This window comes from Phaenicophaeus curvirostris, chromosome 20 (genome assembly GCF_032191515.1).
Source record: "Phaenicophaeus curvirostris isolate KB17595 chromosome 20, BPBGC_Pcur_1.0, whole genome shotgun sequence".
Taxonomy (NCBI): Eukaryota; Metazoa; Chordata; class Aves; order Cuculiformes; family Cuculidae; genus Phaenicophaeus; species Phaenicophaeus curvirostris.
In genome coordinates, this window is record NC_091411.1 from 3,761,226 (window position 1) to 3,782,087 (window position 20,862).

At 51.3% G+C, this 20,862-nt stretch overlaps 1 protein-coding gene across 3 annotated transcripts in view; it reads right to left on the reverse strand.

Moving 5' to 3' along the window:
* Positions 1-10,198, reverse strand: part of WHRN (whirlin) — a 231,093-nt gene extending 220,895 nt beyond the window's left edge. For 2 of the 3 annotated variants that reach the window (XR_011338833.1, XM_069873077.1), the window contains exon 1: positions 9,532-10,198. Coding sequence is in view for 2 of the 3 variants with exons in the window: in XM_069873077.1 (XP_069729178.1) it covers positions 9,532-10,107 (576 nt within the window). In the remaining variant the exon portion in view is untranslated. The remainder of the gene's footprint in view (positions 1-9,531) is intronic. The other variant, XM_069873078.1, reaches the window with a different exon arrangement.
* Positions 10,199-20,862: the final 10,664 nt, after the last annotated feature.

Sequence of the window (20,862 nt, forward strand, 5' to 3'; positions counted from 1 at the left end):
TTTTTGAAAAAAACAAGCTGCAAAGAGGAAAGAAATGCAAGAGATGCCACAGGAGGGAGGCAGAGGGAGCTTTTACAGCACCGTGGAGGCAATAATTTGCAGAAGTTTGTCTAACCGCTATTTCCATTTCCTACGCTATCCTGGGATGTTCCTGCTGGATTCAGGTTGTTTTAAGCCTGTGGGCTCAGCTAGACAGAGCAACACCATCCCAGCGCCAGTGGGAAGGATGGAGCTCCCATGTCAGCCGTGGAGGGGAGGGGGCTGCAAGACCTTTTACGAAGAGACTGAGCTGTATCACCTCAGTTTCTCTGCCAGCAGAAAGGACAGAGCAGAAGACAGCAGGCAGGAGCACTGCCTGCATCCACAAGCTTGCTGCAGGGATGCTCTGCAGGCAGGACAAGTGTGAGGCTGTTACGGCTCGCACTACACACCTTGTTTAAGGCCAAGTTTGCCGAGTGCTGTACAAATTTAGCCTGGAGAAGAGGAGGCTGAGGGGAGACCTCATTGCTCTCTACAACTACCTGAAAGGAGGTTGTGGAGAGGAGGGAGCTGGGCTCTTCTCCTCTGCCAGGGGAGGTTTACGCTGGACATTAGGAAAAAATTTTTCAGAGAGGGTCATTGGGCACTGGAACAGGCTGCCCAGGGAGGGGGTTGAGTCACCTTCCCTGGAGGTGTTTAAGGCACGGGTGGACGAGGTGTTGAGGGACATGGTTTAGTAATTGATGGGAATGGTTGGACTTGATGATCCAGTGGGTCTCTTCCAACCTGGTTATTCTGTGATTTTATGAAAGGCACAGGGAGAGATGTTCCCTGCCTCAGCCTACAGCCTATAGCCATAAATAAGATGCTTTGGATCAAGTATATCCCCTCCCCACCCTGCCTGACAATGCTAATGGAATTACTTTGGTGCAGAGGAACCGCCAGAGTCGTCTGGACTGACGCAGGCAAACAACTCGTCCCTGCGCGGGGAGGATGCGAGGTTGGGGCAGGCAGGAACGAAGAGAACTGGTGCAAGAACAAGGTGACAGAGGCAGGTGCAGAGGGAGGGAGGGATGAAAGGGAAGCAGAGGCGCTCCAGATGTTGTGCTGGGTGAGAGGAACGAGAGAGGGAAGCTGTGGGTAATAGCGCAGGGGATGGAGGGTGCAGAATGGTCCCCCCAACAGGAGGACAAATGGGAATTGCAGAAGGCACAGTCCAACCTCTCCCCCCCTCTCTCAAGGCAAAGGTGAGAGCAGTTTGGCTTTCAAGTAGCTGCATTTATGCAAATTGATGCAAATTGATGCATAATTATGGTGACTGCACACATTTAGCCCCAAGGCATCAGGAAGCCCATGTCCCTTTCACCTGGAAAGGTCAAATGGAATCTTATCTATAGGGCATTCTCCCTAATCCCTCCAACAACTGACATCCCCCCCCACTCTCCCCTGCCCCGAGTGTCTGTCCTGTCTTCAAGACAACAGCCCTGTCACCTCCCACTCCTTCAAAGCCAGTTACTGCCCAGTGTATCCCTCAAGCAAGTCCTGGACAATTTTTAGGTAAGCAAAAGATTCCACAAAGTTTTATTTCAATGAAAGTCTGGAAAGGCATTTAGGTACTTTCTGCAGTGGGGGTGCAGGAGGGGAATCTAAATCAAAGCACTCTCCTCCCTTCATTGTCTGCTCTTCTCTCTCCACACCAAACAATGCGGAAAAATACCATGAGAACCATCAACAAACCTAAATTGTCTAGATATTGTTAATTACTTGGTGGAAAAACTAACTTGGAAAGAGCCAACAGGCAGAGATGAGCCAGACACTCGACTAAGCACCAAAGATATCCGGCACAAAGCAGAGCCCTTCCAGCCTTCCCTGGTAGCACATCCCACCTTGAGAGTCTCAGATGCTTTTTCTGCCTCCAGCAAGAAGACGTCAGCAGGAACAGCATTCCTTCAGGCTGCCCAGGGCCCTGTTTCACCTGTATTTATTAAGCACTTGGTGGTCCATGACCAGGAGAATTCACAGGGCACCCAGTCAAAAGAAACTAAGCCAAATCATTGCAGTAGACGCATTGTCAGTTTAGGTGAGGGGATTCAGAGCTGAATAATTCTCTGAGCAGATGTGGCATTGAGGAAGGAGTCAGGAAAATCCATTGTCTTCCCCGAGGACAGAGGAACAGAGTAAAAAGATATTTTAACTCACCAGTTCTGCTGCACGCTAACGCTTTTGTTTTCTTCTAATAGGCATTGGAAAGAAAGACAGGCTTTTACACTTCAGCTTGTCTTATCAGTTTCTCTACTGAGGCAAAACTGTTTATTTACAAGGAGCCCACTAAATAACAATTATGCTCTGAGAACTCAAGATGCCCTAATAATATTAACTCTGATGAACAAGCCAACACAACACCAATGCCGAGCACTATAAGGAGAGATTAGGGACCTCATTCTAATCTTTCACATCAGTATAATGTCGTTTGATTTCATTAGGGCTCATTGTGATTTGCTGGTGTAATGAAGGGAAACAGAAGACTAAGTAACTTGCCCACCGACGGCAATCAGTGGCAGGGCAGCAAAAAGAACCTACTCCTAACACTGGTTCAACAGCTAAACACACATTCCCACATGCTCTCTGACGGTGCAGGTTCACCCCTCTCTGAGTTACATGTGACACTGATTGGATCAGCACCGAGCAGCTCACAGCGACAGCAGAGCATCACCTCTCAGAGCACAGTCCTGGGCAAAGATTTTGAGCCAGCTTCATCACGCGTCCTCAGATCTGGCTATGAAACCAAGAACGTCACTTGCCAGCTCTACTCGCTGCCACTGCCATGAGCCCTTCCTGTTAAAGAGCATTTAAAGTAATTTAAAATGCCTCCAAGTTCAAGAGTGAACTGCTTCCCTCCCCCTTTTTCCTAGAGGAGGATCCTGGTGACTTTCCACTTTCCACCCTGTCCTTCTGACCTCAGCCGGCTACAGATATTAAAATGCAAACTGTTTGTGGGTCAGAAAAGCAGAGCCAAAGCCTGTGGCATTGCACAGCACCCATGTTTTAAGCTGTAGGTACTTTTTTGTATGCAGTTCCTGGATTTTTTGGTTTCTAAGCAGAGACCAAGGAATAGGTTACCGCTCTAACTATTGGAGTAGATGCTAGTCACATTCCTCTCCATGCTCCAGCTACCTGAGTTCCCTTGGGAAGATGAGAAGCTTCTAGCCTCTGGATCAGTTAGTGACTTCTAAAAATACAGCGACAGAGATAAGCAAGCAGGCTTTTAAAGGAACAAGTCTGGTATCTTCACAGAATCAGGAGATTGATGCATTGGTTTTGCCCTTGTTCATCCCAACCATGACTGTGTGTGATCGTCCATAACTCCAAGTACTTGGAAGGGTTCAAAACCAAGCTAGAAACCAAGCTGCATCCATTCCTACCAGCTGTTACAATAATCGTCTAGTACGGTGGTGATTACCGACCACAGCAAATTAGCAGTCTCAGATAATGATAATCAATTAATTGGGCATCACAAGAAACAAATGAAATGAGATTTGCTCTCTTGTAAGCTGCCTCGAAAGTAAAATTGCTCTAAATATGCTTCCAAGGCTCAGGGCTGCACATCTCTTTTGTCATTCCTCGGCAGCTTTTTAGCAATACCACAAGCGCCCTGAGCACAACCAGCCGAGCCCTTTCTACCTCGTATGAAACATCACAGTTTCTGGAGAGATCACCCTTATTTGCCACTATGAAAGCCCAAATGAAAAGAATTTTAATCACCTTTTAATTCTTTTTAAATGGCCACTTGACACACTATCAGAGCAGGAGATGGACAAGCTGGTTTGGAAGGAGGGAAAACCTCTGCCTGAGCAGCAAACTGGCTGGCGATGCGATCCTGTCCATTGGAAGTGAGTTTTCCCAGGAGCAGCCTGCCAGCCAGAAGGAGAGAGCTGGTGGGCTGGGAGAGCCTGGAGACCTTTGCCTTGTCCATAATAGATCTGCTTTGTCACAGCCTTTCCCCAACCCCATCATGCCTGCAGGTCCTCCTCGAAGCCACTGAAGAACCCACACAGTGGACTTGCACAACCCCATCTCCTTCCAAACAAACCCGATGTGAGTCCATAGACCTTGGCAAAGTGACCACAGATTTACACCAAGATGAAAGAATTACAGTCCCCGAGATCAATGCATACAAATTAGTCTAATTTTGGCAGTGTTGATCAAGCTCATCTGGAATTGCCCAGCCATCAGCACGAACAGAAAGACACTACAGGGCAAATGGTGGAATCGGTGCGGCTCTTCCAGGGCTGGTGGAGCTCATTAAGTCAAAACCTCAATCAGCGACGATCCATCAGAATCGTGATACTTTGTACATTCTCTTCTCCCCTTCCTCCCTAAGTTATTTTAAAGGGCATAAAAACGTACTGCAAAGCAACAAAAGTAAGGGAGAAGAAAGGGAGGACAGGCTTAATGCAGACCCCAGAGGAGAGGAGAAATACCTCCCTGGATAACATTTTGATGGTCTAAAACCATCAAAAGCACTTCAATTTTAACTACTCTGGACAAAATATTACAGCTTATCAATAGAAACTTTCAGCACAACAGCTACAATATCAATCATGTACTACACAGCAAAGCTGGTGAAAGCTCTAAAAATATGACAGACAATACAAACATCTCCACTTACACCATAACTCAAATTACAGTGATCTTTCGCAGAAGTGCACTCTTGAGTGCTGGAATGATAGAGCTATAATTGTAATGGGGTCATTTAATTTTGATTTGGATGAAACAGAGAGCACGAAGCAGAAAAGGCATAAAACACCACTACTCATAAAGGTTAAGAAGGTGGTCATTAAGTGAATTGATTTGGAGTGCTTAGGTAATGCTGTCATTTAAGTCAGAATTCTACTTTTTTACCTAGTTCACATTAAAAAAAAAATATCTACAAAACCCATTGCACTGGGCACAGGCCACCAGTCAGTTTTCAGCTGGGACAGCCTGCAGCTGCTCTCATGAGACCTCATCTGGAGTCCTGCATTCAGTTCTGGAGTCCTCAGCACAGAGAGGGCATGGAGCTGTTGGTGCAAGTGCAGAGGAGGCCATGAAGATGACCTGAGGGCTGGAGCACCTCCTGTATGAGGACAGGCTGAGAGAGTTGGGGTTGTTTAACCTGGAGAAGAGAAGGCTCCAGGGAGACCTCAGAGCAGCTTCCAGTGCTGAAAGGGGCTCCAGGAAAGCTGGGAAGGGACTCTTGGTCAGGGAGTGCAGGGACAAGATGAGGGGGAATAGTTTTAAGTTGAAAGAGGGGAGACTGAGATGTTTTCTTGTGTGAGTGGTGAGGCCCTGGCCCAGGTTGCCCAGAGCAGGGGTGGCTGCCCCATCCCTGGAGGGGTTCAAGGCCAGGCTGGATGGGGCTTGGTGCACCCTGATCTTGTGGAAGGTGTCCCTGCCCACGGCAGGGGGTGGAACTGGATGGGGTTTAAGGCCCCTTCCAACACAAACCATTCTATGATTCCTTTCGTCTTCTTTGACCAGTGTCATGGCACTTTAATTTAGTGCCATGATCCTACTTTTGGTACATTACGCCTCCGACCGATGCCTGAAAACACAAGGCAGAAGACAGAAATTGCTCCCACCCCACAGACAGTTCCTCTTTCCTCCTGGAGAGGAGCACTGGGAGCAGCAGGGGCCAGACATGCACGACAAGAAGGCAACGGAGCTGTCACCGTTTGTGAAATGGATGTAATAACTGTGTGAATGCTCTTACAAGACTGCACAAACAATTTAAGACTACATATTCATTCGCTGCTCCATCTGAACAGCTGCCTCACTGCCCATACTGCATCTCCAAGCACCTCGATGGACAGAAAGTTGATTTCTCGTTCAGTGAGTAAGTTTGTCAAGCTCACCCCAGAGAGAGCGACGTGCCTGGGAGCGGGCCAGAGCCTTCCTGATCTCTGCAATCGTCTTATGCCCTGAAGAACAAGCTTTGACAACTTCTCTGACAACAACACGTTCTGCATATTATGAATAGCAACGCTGTCCTAGACAGACAGATTCTTGCTGGAGGACAGTTAAGATAGAAGTGCAGCATGGGAACGTGCTCCTTCTGAGACAGATGGAGAGCCAGCCCATCCCTGTGTGCACAGGAGCCGTGCTTCCATCAGGCAGCTTCTGCCAGGAGTTCACCACATCTACTCATCTAAAGCAGGCAGATAGTGCTTGGGATATCGAGCTATGCAGCCGCGGCTTTGCACTGAGAAAGCAACTCTCTGCTCACCTTCAGCCCCCACGTCTGCGTTTGATCCCGAGTACAGCGTATCCATAAATTCTAGGACCAAACCTCACCACAAGAAGGATGTTGAGGCTCTGGAGCGAGTCCAGAGAAGAGCAACAAAGCTGGTGAGGGGGCTGGAGAACAGGCCTTATGAGGAGCGGCTGAGAGAGCTGGGGGTGTTTAGCCTGGAGAAGAGGAGGCTGAGGGGAGACCTCATTGCTCTCTACAGCTACCTGAAAGGAGGTTGTGGAGAGGAGGGAGCTGGGCTCTTCTCCCAAGTGACAGGGGACAGGACGAGAGGGAATGACCTCAAACTCCGCCAGGGGAGGTTCAGGCTGGACATTAAGAAAAAATTTTTCACGGAAAGGGTCACTGGGCACTGGAACAGGCTGCCCAGGGAGGTGGTTGAGTCACCTTCCCTGGAGGTGTTTAAGGCACGGGTGGACGAGGTGCTGAGGGACATGGTTTGGTGATTAATGGGAATGGTTGGACTGGATGATCCGGTGGGTCTCTTCCAACCTGGTGATTCTATGATACCTAGCGCCGGTACAAGTCTCTTTATCCAGCGTTTCTCTCTCCACTGATCCACTCCAGAGCAGACCAGCAGACATCAGTGAGGATGTCAGGACACAGTGAGGTTTGCTCTGACCACAGCCAAAGGCCTTTGCACAGCTGTTAATGCTTACATCAAGACTGAGCCTGAGATCCCAGGTTACGAGGAGAAGCAGAAAACACAGGGTCGAGCCACCCTGTCCATCACCACCTCTTACCCCTGCAGTTCCAACACCCTGACAAAACATCAGTCTGAGGCGTTTGTATCTTAACTGCAAGGAAATGCTCCACAGGCTGCCCTTTAGCATTGCTGAATGTGATCTCCTCTTCATCCCTGCCCTCACAAATGCAACAAGCAAAGATAAATTAGTACTTCCTTAATTTTAAAGCCTCCAAAGGATCTATTACAGCTGTGCTGTCAATCACTCCGTGACTCTTCCCAAGGAAAGTGTTTCTACCACCACTACATGGGTCATAAACCCTTCCCAGATGTAACAGGACTGTAGGAGCTCTAGAAGACGCCAGCACAGCCAGGTGTGCGATGAAACCGTTGTTTAAAGAAGTTCAGCTCACAAGCAGACAATTTCTCAGCTTATCTTTCCTATCAGGATCACATTAACAAAATAAAGCTTCTGTCACAGAACAGCCCCTTGGCAAACTGTGTTCTACAGGATTTATTTCTGTGCAGGAAACAGTTTCACTCTGTATTAATAGTGTCTAAAAGGACATTAAGTACATTATATTAGAGACCAGAGTGATGTGAATTACCCAGCAGAACGGCTCGACATTATTTAAAAGACCAGAGAATTCCTAACACCTGGTTTCTACGCATCCCAATGCTGTAGCCAAAATACGGGCTTTTTTTGCAGTCTCCAGGGCACAGGACTGCAGGTTAACTTCTGAAAGCATCACCACTGCTATTCTATCAGCAGGAAAAAAAAACAAAAGGAATTGCTACACATCTTTCCTTTGGTCTCAAGATCAGTGGGGACTCATCTCCATGCCCTCTTGTGGGGCACAGATTTAGAGACAGGGCAGGGAGTGCATGGCTTGGCTGTGAAGATGCAGTTCAGAGCTGTGCAAGATGAATGCGCTGCCAGGGGAACACGCCACAGGCTGGGAACACAAGTATTTCAGCTAGTTAAGGAAGAGTTAAAGCACAAACAGCTGCAAGTCACCCCAGAACCTTGCCCTCCACGCACTGCCTACAAACTGCTGCCCTAGAAGTCAATTATCCAAGTGGTCAGAAGGGGATCTGCTCCTGCTTTGGGCATCGTGCAGTTCTGGGGGAAAGGAGGTCTGCTTCTCTGTGCCTCAGTTTCCCCACCTTTGGGAGGAGAAAAGATGGCACAGTGGCCGGAGCACATGCCTTAAGACCCAGCACAAGCAGAGTCCCAATGTTCCCAGCCCTCCCAAGCTGTAAAGAAGACACAAGCAGCACTGCTGCGTTTCAGAAACGAGACGCTGTGATAAAAAAGCACCGCTTGGCCCCGAGGGGACGAACCGGCTGCGTCTGCAGATGATGCCGAGTTGACTCTGGCTGCCCGGTACCGCGTGTGCATCACCGGGCACCGTTCTCCTCACCGTGAGCTCTCCGGCTCGGCTGCAGGCGCTGCTGCTGCCCAGCCCCATCTCTCCGGCACAGTGCAGACCCGGAGCTGAAAGGGATGCGCGTTTCCACCAGCGCATCCCAGAGAGCAGGACTTGGGGGCTCGTGTCCCACCGGCTGCGAGAGAAGCCAGAGGGAGCGAAGCTGGACAGGGCGCAGAGCCACAAAACCTGGGAAGGGACGGAGGGAGGGAGAGAGCGGGGGGACACGCACTGCGGGACGGGGATGCAGCGGGGCGAGCCCAGGATGGGGATGCAGCTGGAGCCGAGCGGGATGGGGAGGTGGGTGGAGGTGGTGGGATGGGGGACGCAGCTGCTGGAGCCCCAGACGGGGATGCAGCCGAGCCCGGGATGGAGTGGAGCTGGAGGGTGGAGGACACGGCAGCCCAAGCCCGGGATGGGGACGCAGCGGGGCGCACCGTCGCGACCCCCAGGAGGGCAGCGGGGGAGCAAGAGGACACGGGCACAGCCGGCTCCGGCTGGGGAACGCGGGACAGATGGAGGTGGCGGGATTGGGAGAGCGGGGGGCACGGCAGACCAAGCCCACGACTGGGATGCAGCCCCAAGCCCGCCCGGGATGAGGATGCAGCGGAGGAGGCGGAATGGGAGACACGGCAGGTGGAGCCCGGAATGGGGATGCAGCCCCAAGCCCGGGACGGAGCGGAGGGACGGGATGGGGGATGCAGCCCCAAGCCCGGGACGGAGCGGAGGTGACGGGATGGGGGATGCAGCCCCAAGCCCGGGACGGAGCGGAGGGACGGGATGGGGGATGCAGCCCCAAGCCCGGGATGGAGCGGAGGGACGGGATGGGGGAGGCAGCCCCAAGCCCGGGATGGAGCGGAGGTGACAGGATGGGGGATGCAGCCCCAAGCCCGGGACGGAGCGGAGGGACGGGATGGGGGATGCAGCCCCAAGCCTGGGATGGAGCGGAGGCGACGGGATGGGGGATGCAGCCCCAAGCCCGGGACGGAGCGGAGGTGACGGGATGGGGGATGCAGCCCCAAGCCTGGGATGGAGCGGAGGCGACGGGATGGGGGATGCAGCCCCAAGCCCGGGTCGCGACAGGGACGCGGCGGAGTCGGTGGGACGGGAACGCGGCAGCCGGAGCCCGGGACGAGAAGCGGCTTTACCTTGACGGCTTCGGCGTGCGTCACCCTATCCAAGGACTTGCCGTTGACCCCCAGGATCTGGTCCCCGACTCGCAGCCCCTCTCGCTCGGCCAGGGAGCCCGGCTCCACCAGGGACACGTAGATCCCGACCCCGTGCTCGGCTCCGCCGCGGATGCTGAAGCCCAGCCCCTCGTGAGCCTTGCTCCGCCGCAGGGTCACCTGCCGCAGCTCGCCGGGCGGCGCCGGGGCGGCGGGGGGCGGCAGGTAGGGCCCCTCGGCCGTGTACTGGTCGAAGAGGAGCTGGTCGGAGCGCGGCAGGACGAGGCGGAGCAGCGGCAGGAGCTGCCGGCGCCGGGGCCCGTCGAGGAGGGCGCGGAGGGAGCGGACGAGGTCGCAGACGTTGCGGCGGCCGTGGTAGGCGTTGAGGCAGAGGATGAAGCGCTCCCGCTCCGCCTCGCTCAGCAGAGCCGTCAGCGCCTGGTGCAGCCGCCGCACGTTGGCGGAGAGCGGCCGGGGGGCCGGCGGCGCCGCCGAGCCCAGCGAGCCCGACGAGGACGAGGAGGAGCGCACCGACACCCCGTCCAGATCCGCGCTCATCGCGCCGCCGCACGGAGCCCAGCGGGGCCGGCGGGAGCGGCCCGGGCGGGATCGAACCCGGGTCGCAGCGGATCGGACCCGAACGGGATCGGACCGAGCGGAATCGAACCCGGGTCGGAGCGGATCGGACCCGAACGCGATCGGACCCGGATCGGCTCGGACCCGAACGGGCTCGGACCCGGCTCGGCTCGGACCCGAACGGGCTCGGACCCGGCTCGGCTCGGACCCGAACGGGCTCGGACCCGGCTCGGATCAGATCGGATCGGACCCGACCCGGCTCGGAGCTGGCGGGACCGGCCCCGAACGGGCCGGGCCGGGCCGAAACCGGCCCCGGCGGGACCAGCCCCGACCCGGCAGGAGCGGGACAGGACGGGTCCCCGCTCCCCGACGCCTCTCGGCGGCTCCCCAGGAAGTGACGTGCCCGCCGTTGCCGGGAGACGGGTTATACCGAGCGGGACCGCGCCCCCGGCCCGCCCCGCGCCCCCGGAGCCCCCGGCGGGGGCGGCGCCGCCCGGGCTGAGACCCGCGCGCAGCTCATCGCAGCGATGGGCGCCCCGCGGCACCGCCCCTGCCCGGCCCCGCAGCTCCCGGGGCTCGCAACGGCCGGGAGACATCGCGTCCCGGGACACCTGACGTGCCACGACCTGGTACCCGGTCGGTAAGGCTGGTCGCGCCTTGCCCAGTGGGTTGGCAGTGAGTTACGACGCTGGCAGTCGTCGCTGGTAAGTTGTGGTCCTGGAAAAGAGCCACTGGATCATCGAGTCCGACCATTGCCGTCTGCCACTACACCACGTCCTCATTTACCCCTCTTTTAAACACCTCCCGGGATGGGAACTCGACCACCTCCACAGGCAGCTTGTTCCCGTGCCCAATGACCCTGTGTGAAAATTGTTTTCACTATACCAAGTCTGAACCTCCCCTGGTGGAGCTTGAGGCCGTTCCCCCTTGTCCTGTCCCGTGTCACACAGGAGAAAGGGCCAGCACTCACCTCTCTACAACATCCTTTCAGGTAGTTGTAGAGAGTGATAATCATAGAATCATAGAATAACCAGGTTGGAAGTGACCCACCGGATCATCGAGTCCAACCATTCCTATCAAACACTAAACCATATCCCTCAGCACCTCGTCCATCCGTCCCTTAAACACCTCCAGGGAAGGTGACTCAACCCCCTCCCTGGGCAGCCTGTTCCAGTGCCCAGTGACCCTTTCTGTGATAAGTTACAGTCTGGGTGATCATCACTGGTAAGTTACAGTACAGGTAATTCATCTCCTCAGCCGTGATTCAGCACAGAACCTCATCACAGGCTTCACTTAAATCCCAAATCTATGGGATTTAGGCTCGTGCATTACTGACTGGGTGTTGAAGCTGTTTATGTTGTTGGGTTCAGAGTCAAAGCCCAGCTCGCTGCCTTGAACCCCCCTCATTCAGCAAATACAGCCGCCCCTTCCTACGAGGGATCCTGGTAACAGAAATCCAGAAGCTGGCTGGGCTGCAGGCAGCTGGAATTGCCATGCAACAGGTGCATCGGTGGGATTCAGGGAAGCACGTTCTCACCTGGGGTGCTGCCACACGCCTAGCCACCCTCTTTCCTCTTTTGCATCCCAAACTTGTGTCTTCAGATCCAAAAGTGAAGCGTCAGGATGAGAAGTCAGTGCAGAAACCCAGGGACTCCTTTTCCAATTACTGAATGAATTCTTTCTCACTCCACAAGGTTTTAGTTTCTTTTACATCTCTGGAGCACCAAGCAAAGACCATTTTCCATCTCATTCATCTGAAATCTTTGTCTTCGCTGAAGTGCTGCCTATCCTCTGCAGCAGAGGATTAAACCTAATTTATCAGATGCATCTTGATAGCTGTAGAATTCATTTTGCTCATGGATATGATGGAAGAGCTTTAACAGCTGCATTACAAGTAGTTTTATGTATTAAAGCTTTGTTGGAGCTTTCAATGCCTTGTTTAAAACAAAACTCGACAAAGCAGATTGCTAATTGAAATCCGGGTTCTAACTGCGGGTGATAAATAAGCAGATGGAACAGTCAGTCAACATTAGTGGAAAAAAGGGACAATATAGGACAGAGAAGTGAGTAAAAACAAAAATACGCCTACATCAGCCAAACAAAATAAGGGCAAACAAGGTATCGCATGTCTTTGAATCGCACTCAAACATGATTTTGATGCTTAGTAGCCTGCTGAAAGACTCCTCTATTTAAAGCACTGCTATTCCCACAAGTGCAGTAACTGAGCATCTACAACCTTTTTTTTATCCCACCAGACGACACCAAGTGTGTTAACACAGGCAGATTGAGATGGAGCTGCCTCTGCGCTGCGCTAGCTCCAGCCTGGAGCAGCACATCCACTTCTCCCCACTTCAGCAGAGCACAGCAGTGCCCAAACCGCAGCCACCACGGATTATTCCATGACCAAAGCTGCCCAGCAGTGGCAGCTGCTAAGATTTTGACTACTACTCCAGAAACTGTCACAAAGCCACCTTCCCAAGCCTAAGACAAGTTCAATCCAATGCTACCCAGCAAAAATGAGCATAAATTCCACACAAATAGCTGCATTTGGGAATAACTCTCTTTTCTCGCCCCTGCTCCAGCCCTGCCAGCAGAGGCTGTTGGGGTGCCCCTTCCAGCTGCTACTTGCCACAAGGCAACTCCAAGGCAGCAGGGCTGGATGTGATGCCTGTTCTAGTTTCTGCTTAGAGCATACACAGAGTTTTAATTCCCAGATCTTTTACAGATTCAGGTTGTTCACACATTGCAGACGTTGGAGCTGGCCAGCCAGGGACCCCCACTGCTTTACCTTTAGAGAAGAATGGCATTGAGATCTTCTCACAGAACCTCAGCTTTGAAGTGAAGCTGATTAATTTCTAGGCGTTTTATTCTTTCCAGTGCTTTAAGCACTCAAGCCATACAGTTGAGAGAGAGCCTTGGGCCAGAGGGGAAAGAGGGGATTCATCCAGCTCTTGTACACCAGAGTGTTTCCACACCTGAGTAAAATCTTCCGAAGCTTTCTCAGCACAAATAACACTGCTGAGCAGATTCCTCGCAGCATCTTGCAATACTTGTGTGGGTCTGCATGGAGCATCAGGCCTGATTCTCACTACTGTAAATCAAAATAGTCCTTTTCAAAAGGGAGCTCTGCCAGCTGGGGAGTTGGCAGCACATGCTCGGGGGAGAAGTCAGTGCCTGGTGTAATACAAATGGCATTGCTCTGCAAACATCCAGGTGAGTGGTTCTTTGGAGCTGAGATTAGTGAACACGGAGTCCACAGTCATTCCTGGGAAAACTCCTGGCTGAACTGGACCTTTGTTAACTAGAGGGGCATCACAGAAAGGGTCATTGGGCACTGGCAGAGGCTGCCCAGGGAGGGGGTTGAGTCACCTTCCCTGGAGGGGTTTAAGGCACAGGTGGACGAGGCACTGAGGGGCATGATTTAGTGTTTGATAGGAATGGTTGGACTCGATGATCCAGTGGGTGTCTTCCAACCTGGTTATTCTATGATTCTATGAATTCCAGACTCAACACCCAGGTCACGCAGCAGCACACCTTAAGGCTAGCAAGAGTTGAAAAGGTGTTATTAATTTTCTTTTTTAAAATCATCCTCACAACACAAAATAATCCATTGCATTTGCTAAGTGCCAGATGAATAAATTCCCTAACCTTTCCATTTTAATCCATTGTAATCGCTTTCCAGAGCGCTCTTTGAAAAGTGAGCTCCATGTTTCCAGAGCAGCTGCGCTCCTAATTAAAAGGCACTGTAGCAAGAAGACAAGGAAACATAATTCTGTTTGGAAATGCCTTGCTGCCGAGTTGGAGGACTGAGCTGAACCGTGAGGAGGGCCAGCGAGGACGCAGCAGCTGCCTGTGCTGCTAGGCTCTTTAAGGGAGTATTAGGAGATGGCTGGCACTCGGGGATGCCTCTTGGCTAAATCCCTGTTTAGCAGATTGGCTCCCAATCCTCTGTCCCGGCCGGCTGGACTGGTTTGTGCTGCTTGAACCTGTGCTTTCCTCAGCATGGGTGAGAAATCGGCTGAGAGCTGCAGCTAAGTGGTCTACAGAAATAGCCAATGCAGAGGAAAAAAAACATTGTGAGGGTTTTCTCACAGAGGTCCTGGGCTCTGCCAGGCTCCAGCACACCTCACCATTCATCTTGTGCTAAAACCAAATCCAGCGCAGCACAGACATGAGTTCCCCGCCGTGCTAGGAGCTGCACAAACAGCAGAGATGCATGCTCCATCCCTCCAGCTCCAGGTACAACAGGCAGAATTTGGATTTAAAGAAAAGCCCTAGGAGCAGTGAGAAATCATCATTTCAAGGGGGATTTTCTAAGCTCTGAGTTATGAGCAGAACTGTAATCCACTCGCAACAGGAATGTTTCCAATTGATGGGTTCTGCCATGCTTCATCACACCAAGTTGTTTGATACGTCCCAGCCAACAGCTGGTGGGGGGGAAACGCTTAAGGGCAAGGTCCAGGCAGGCAGAGGAGGAAAAGAACTCAGACACTTCCTAAATCTTCCTGTATCTTCATATTCACAAATGTTTCTGCTTGTATTGTTCAGTGCCAAGCTGAGACAGTTGCTGAGCAAAGCCAGCCTGAAACAGGTCTAATTGAGCTGGGATTCATTGTTCTCCATTGTGCAAGAGAAGATCAAAGAGGAAAAGTTTAGCTTCAAACCATGGAGACACAGTGTTTCCATAGGGTGGGCACCACGGGATTACAGTTTATCAGTCTTTTAGACACTACTATCAGTCTTTTCAATACTGCCTGGATTTAAAAGTTAATTAAATCAAACAGCTTCACCTATATTCCCAGAAACACTTCATATTAATGCCATTGTAATGCTTTAGCACTTATTAAAACCTAAAGCCAAAGCAATTCAATTCAAAACAACCCCCATTTTGGGAAAGCGTTTACTTTAGATAAAGCTACATTTTCTGGTAAAAAAAACCCTTCCAACTCTAAGAAGTTTCACCCAGGTTCACCTGCAGTGATCTCTCCACTGTGCCAACAACACTGAGTGCAACCCTACATCATAGCACCAGGCAGTTGGAGAGATGCAATCCTCCTCTCTGCCGTTTTCTTTCACTTATACTCTCTCCAATCCTTTCTGAAATGCCCGAAAGAAAAAGCCACTTGCGTCACCAGCTTGTTTTTTTTTTTTTTAACCACCCAGCACAAATCATCTGTAAGTCACAATGTGGGGCTGGCTGTTATAGACAGGCAAAGCAGAGACTTGCTGAGGAACAGCAGCCTTTATCATTGCCTGGTCTCTGATTTGAGCACCTTGGCTGTTAAAAGTCTCCGTCTGTAAAGGACAGAGAGGTCTGACTGCCCTTGAGTGAAGTCTGTGGAGCAGCAGTGTAGGCAACGCACACCGAAGGAGCCAGCCTTAGGGGTACAAGGAGTTCACTCCACAGGACTGGGCTTGTTTATATTAACTGGGGGAACTGTCAAGTATTCCAGCGTTCTCACCCAGATGAGCAGAGGAGAACTAGCTGAATTTGCATGAGAAGTTGCAGGATGCTTCAATAGAGGGGTGAGCACAGACTTTTTATCCTCAGTGTTGCCTTTATGCACCATCTGGGGTCTAACCTTGCACACGGCAAGTGCTGTAGTACAAGTTTATGCCTCCAGCCCTGAATTCTCCACCTGCTGGGTGCATCATCCTCAGCCCAGCAGCCTAATTTGTCTCCTCTCTTCAGGCAAGGACTGTCTTATACTGAGTGTCTGCACACCAGAGCTCTGACTTCTCCAGGAGCTGTAGTTGAGGCACCCAAGCCAGTGCAGTCACACAAGCTGTGATCTTACTTACAGCAGTCATTGGGGCTGGAGAGTACAGAATGAACCCGAGGGAAGTACAGTCCCTTTTGGAAGAGCTCTCTTAATAATCCAGCAATTCAGCACAGACCTGAGCACTGCAGAGCTCATTTGCACAAGTTCAGCCTCCCAGCAGGTGGGAAATGCAGGGGCTTCACTCACACCGAGAACTGACAAATTCACACCAAGCTAATTTGATGTGAAGGCATTTATCTAATTTGAAGACATTTCTCTAATTCAAATAAATTTATCTAAGCCTATGACTTGTGGAAGCCTGTCAGCCTGGCAGGATTTATGGCCCAACCTCCCAACCATGTTTTCTGCAGTGGTGGAAATGCAGCTGCCTGCAGAGGGATGAGCTATCCCACAGGTTTGCGTTGGGAGCACAACTCAGCCCAGCAAGCAGGAAAATTCATCTTTGAGGTCTGATTGCCCAGATGTGGGGCAGCAAACACCCCCAGGGAGAAAGAGGGGGTAGTTCTGGCAGCTTCTCACTGAGACTCTGGCCTTTTGGGTGCATCACTCATGATAGAGATTGTCCTGTGCCCTAGAGGCAAATGCAGTGCAAAAAAGTCAGCAAGGAGCAGCTCACTCCTGCTGTGACAATGCCAAAATATTCCAGAGCATCTCTTCCTTGGGCATATTCCCCACACCTGAGGTTTTGCTCCCTATTCTACTGTATCCACAGAGTTGAGATGTTTGTCAGTTTGGACCATGGGAGCCTGTAGGCAAGCAAACCTTCTTTTTGGCATCTCTTTCCTATTGGGGAATGATTTACACCACATTAACTCCACTTACTCAGAGAAGTGCTAGGGCTGCAGGGTCACACTCCTCATCAAAAGCATCAGCACTCATCTTCTCAACGCCCTCTCAACTTCAACCCCATGTCAGACAGGCTGCAGAGGGATGCTCTATGCTCTGTTATTACAAGAAGATGATCAAAAGAACAGAAAAGGTTAACAAGGTACTAATCACTATTGATTTGTAGTATATAATGCAATAAATACTCTCTGCCATCGATTAAACGTAACAGGGCAAAGACATCTAATCAATCACATCTGCCATGTGATTTTCTTTTTTCAGAATTAATCTCATGCCATCAGGGCGATGGTGAGAGGTGCCAGGGGACCCATCTCTGGTCAGAGGAGCATGGCTGGCTGAGCAGCTACAGCCTCAATTCCCTCCCAGCACTCACCACAGATCAATAACCGCAGCACTGCTGGGCCAGACCTTGCTGATGAGGCTTCATGAGGTTCCACTGAAAAGTCCACATGGGGAAATAAAGAGTATGAGGTTCAACAAGGCCAAGTGCTGGGTCCTGCACTTGGAACACAACAACCCTATGCAGCGCTCCAGGTTTGGAGAAGAGTGGCTGGAAAGCTGCCTGGCAGAGAAGGTCCTGGGGTGCTGGTTGACAGCAGCTGGACACGAGCCAGCAGTGTGCCCAGGTGGCCAAGAGGATGAACAACATCCTGGCTTGGATCAGAAACAGCATGGCCAGCAGGAGCAAGGAAGCCTTTATGCTCAGTGCTGGTGAGGCCACACCTGAAATCCTCGGTTTGGTTTTGGACCCCTCACTACAAGAAGGACATTGAGGGGCTGGAGTGCGTCCACAGAAAGGGAATGGAGCTGGAGAACAAACCTTATGAGGGGCAGCTCAAGGAATTGGGCTTGTTCAGCCTGGAGAAAAGGAGGCTGAGGGGAAACCTCATCACTGCCTACCAACTGACCAAAAGGAGGTTGTAGTGATGTGGGTGCTGGTCTCTTCTGCCAAGTAAGAAGTGTTAAGAGAAAATGGCCTCAAGTTGCACCAGGGGAAATTAGATAGGATATCAGGAAAAATTTCTTCACTGAAAAGGTTTTTGGACACTGGCAGATGCTGTCCAGGGAGGTGGTGTAGTCACCATCCCTGGAGGGATTTAAAAGGCAAAAAGAAAAGGTGCTCAGGGATCTGATTTAGTAGTGGACAGGTACAGTTTGACTCTTTCTCAAAGATCTTCCAACCAAATGATTCTGTGATGAGATAAAAGCCAGGGCAAGCTTAAATCCTGGCTCCTTTCTTTGCAGACTTTTACTTGTTTGCCTGCAGCCCAAATCTCATTTTCTTACAGAAATTAAGCACTTCATGGAACAAATGTTTTAGTAAAAAAAAAACAAACCAAAAAAAAAACCCTACAACCAAAAAACCCCCACCATTCTGGATAGTGAAAGTTCTCCTAAAGCAAAACATGTTCAACAAAAAAGTCTGAGTTGTCATAATATTCCTATAAGTCCCCAGAAGAGAGGGGGAGAGTGCTTAGATTTCTATCGGGAAGACAAAGATAAAGAAAACCCTCTACAACCAGGTGTGGGTCCAGCCTCAAGATGTGATGGACGGCAGCACAATGCTCTGCTGAAGCCTGTATAACTCCAGGGCACCGGGGGGCATTTCTGACTGCACTGGACAGGCAAATGGCTTGGCTGCCAGTAGAGAATGAGACTAATTAGGGCTGTGATCCCCTGACTCACACCACTAATGCCTGTGGATAGATCTCTAATGCTCTCAATTCATGCTCATTAGCAGAGACAGCAGAGAAAAGACAAGCGTGTTATGTCATCATTTAAATCCTGTCACAATTCCCCAATGACTCTGATTCCATGTAAAAATATTTATTCTCTTCCCCCAGGGCAGGACTGGCTTGTCCTCGAAGCTCTGATCCCAGCAGATGCACCCCAGGCAAAGCTCCCACACGTGGCAGCAGTGAACTGCTGCTGGTGCTACGGAGGGAGGAGACCTGGCCAGGAGCATGAGGGACAGCCCAGAACACCCTCACTACCCCCAGACCCAGCTTCAACACATCCATCCCATTCCACTCCTGCTTTGTCTCCCCAGCTCGGCTGCAGAGTAGAAGATGCAAGCTGATTTCGAGGATTCCTTATAGCAACCTTCCAGTACCTGAAGGAGCTACAAGAGAGCTGGGGAGGGACTGTTTACAAAGGCTTGTGGTGATAGGATGAGCGGCAATGGGTATAAACTGGAGAGGGGCAGATTTAGACTGGACTTAAGGAAGAATTTCTTCACCATGAGAGTGGTGAGGCACTGGCCCAGGTTTCCCAGAGCAGTGGTGGCTGCCCCATCCCTGGAGGGGTTCAAGGCTAGGTTGGATGGGGCCTGGAGCCCCTGATCCAGTGGGACGTGTCCCTGCACATGGCAGGGGTGGAACTGGATGGAGTTTAAGGTCCCTTCCAATTCAAACTATTCTATGATTCTGTGTTCTAGGTGTGAGGCTTGCATGTCTGCTGTCCTCCCTTTAGCACTGCAGACAGCACCAGCAGGCATTTGGTGAGGTTTTTACTGCAGGATCTCCCAGGGGAAGGGCTGAATCTCTTTTCTTACGGCAGTTGTATATTTTAGACCTCGCATATCAAAACAGAGAAAGGAAGAAAGAGAGCTGGACAGAGTCACATCTGCATTAAGAGAATGCGTTTACACTAGATGGCACCTGATCTCATTTTAGATGCAAAGAATAAAGTCTCTAGATTATTATATACTGAATGATATTATTCTTTTATTAGGAGCTGGCTTTGTGGCCCTCCATGAGCTCCCAGCAGCAATGCACAAAGCACAGAGAGCCCAGCAGCCAGCGCACTGCTGTGAATGTTAAACACCCTTTGCGTAACCCCAGTCTGAATCTCTTGAGATGCTGGAGTACCCAGGTTAGCTCAGCCCAAGCCACTTTCAAAAGCTAAAGCATGCCCAGTCTTTTTTCAGCAACTTCCAGCCACACTTTGTCTAACCTGAAGAACAACCTCACTCTGTGGAAGCAAAAGCAGTTAGAAAGGCTCCATCTCTCACTGATTTAACTTGGTAGTAACAGGCAGCAAAGCTGCTACAGGGCCATAATGTGGTTAATCACAGCAGGGCACAAGCAATCCAGGGCATTCCTGGAGTATGTTGATAACTTCCTTCCCCGAGTGGTGGAAGAGCCAGCAAGGTCCAGCAATGGTGGACCTTGTTCTCATCAACAAGAAAGGGCTGGTGAGGAATGCAAAGCTCAAGAGAAGCCTTGGCTGCAATGGCCATGAAACAGAGTTCAAAATCTTAGGGCTGCAAGGAGGGCATGCAGCAAACTCACTACCCTGGACTTCAGGAGAGCAAACTTTAGCTTCTTCAGGGATCTGTTTGGTAGGATACCATGGGATAACGCCCTGGAGGGAAGAAGGGCCCAAGATGCAAACCTTCCACCCTGAACACAGCACTACAGCAACAGCCTTCCAGGCGTGCAAGGGCACTCCAGCCCCACCACAGAGCCTAAGATGGGGCACAGATGCACCAAATCCAACCTCAAATTCAAGCCCCTTGTCCCAGCTGCTTCCTGCAAGGGTATGGACAACCCTGTGATACCAGCTGAAGACACAAAAAAACGATCCATAGTCTTTGCAGCACTGCTGTTCAAGCAGCTCAAGTACCTGCCCACTGCTCTGAGGCACATGTGGATGGAGAGCTTGCAGGAATCATTGCTCCACATGCAACAGCTGACAGTGACTTGCTCCAAAAGATAAATGCTGCTGCCTGGCAAGTGGAGAAAAGGAGGCTCAGCCTCAAGCTTGCTAATACAGCATTCTCTCTCCCTCTGTCATCAAGAACTGGCACACTGACAGTGGAAGCTGGTCTCACCAGCCTTGTGACCATTTCCTGACCAGGCTGACCCTGAGCTAGGGCTACCCACCCCATCCAATTTCCTCCCTGAATACTACTAATGAGATTCTCATCTAAATAAAAGCAGGCAAGGGCTAAATAAAAGCTAAGTGAGCAAGCAAGGAAATGATCCCTACACAGCTCAGTGACAGAGCCTGCAACAGGTCTCAGACCAACATCCCAAACCCTCACCTGGACTGTTCTGCCTTGGGGAGTCTACCCTGGGCTGTGGGAGAGATTTCTGCTCTGGTA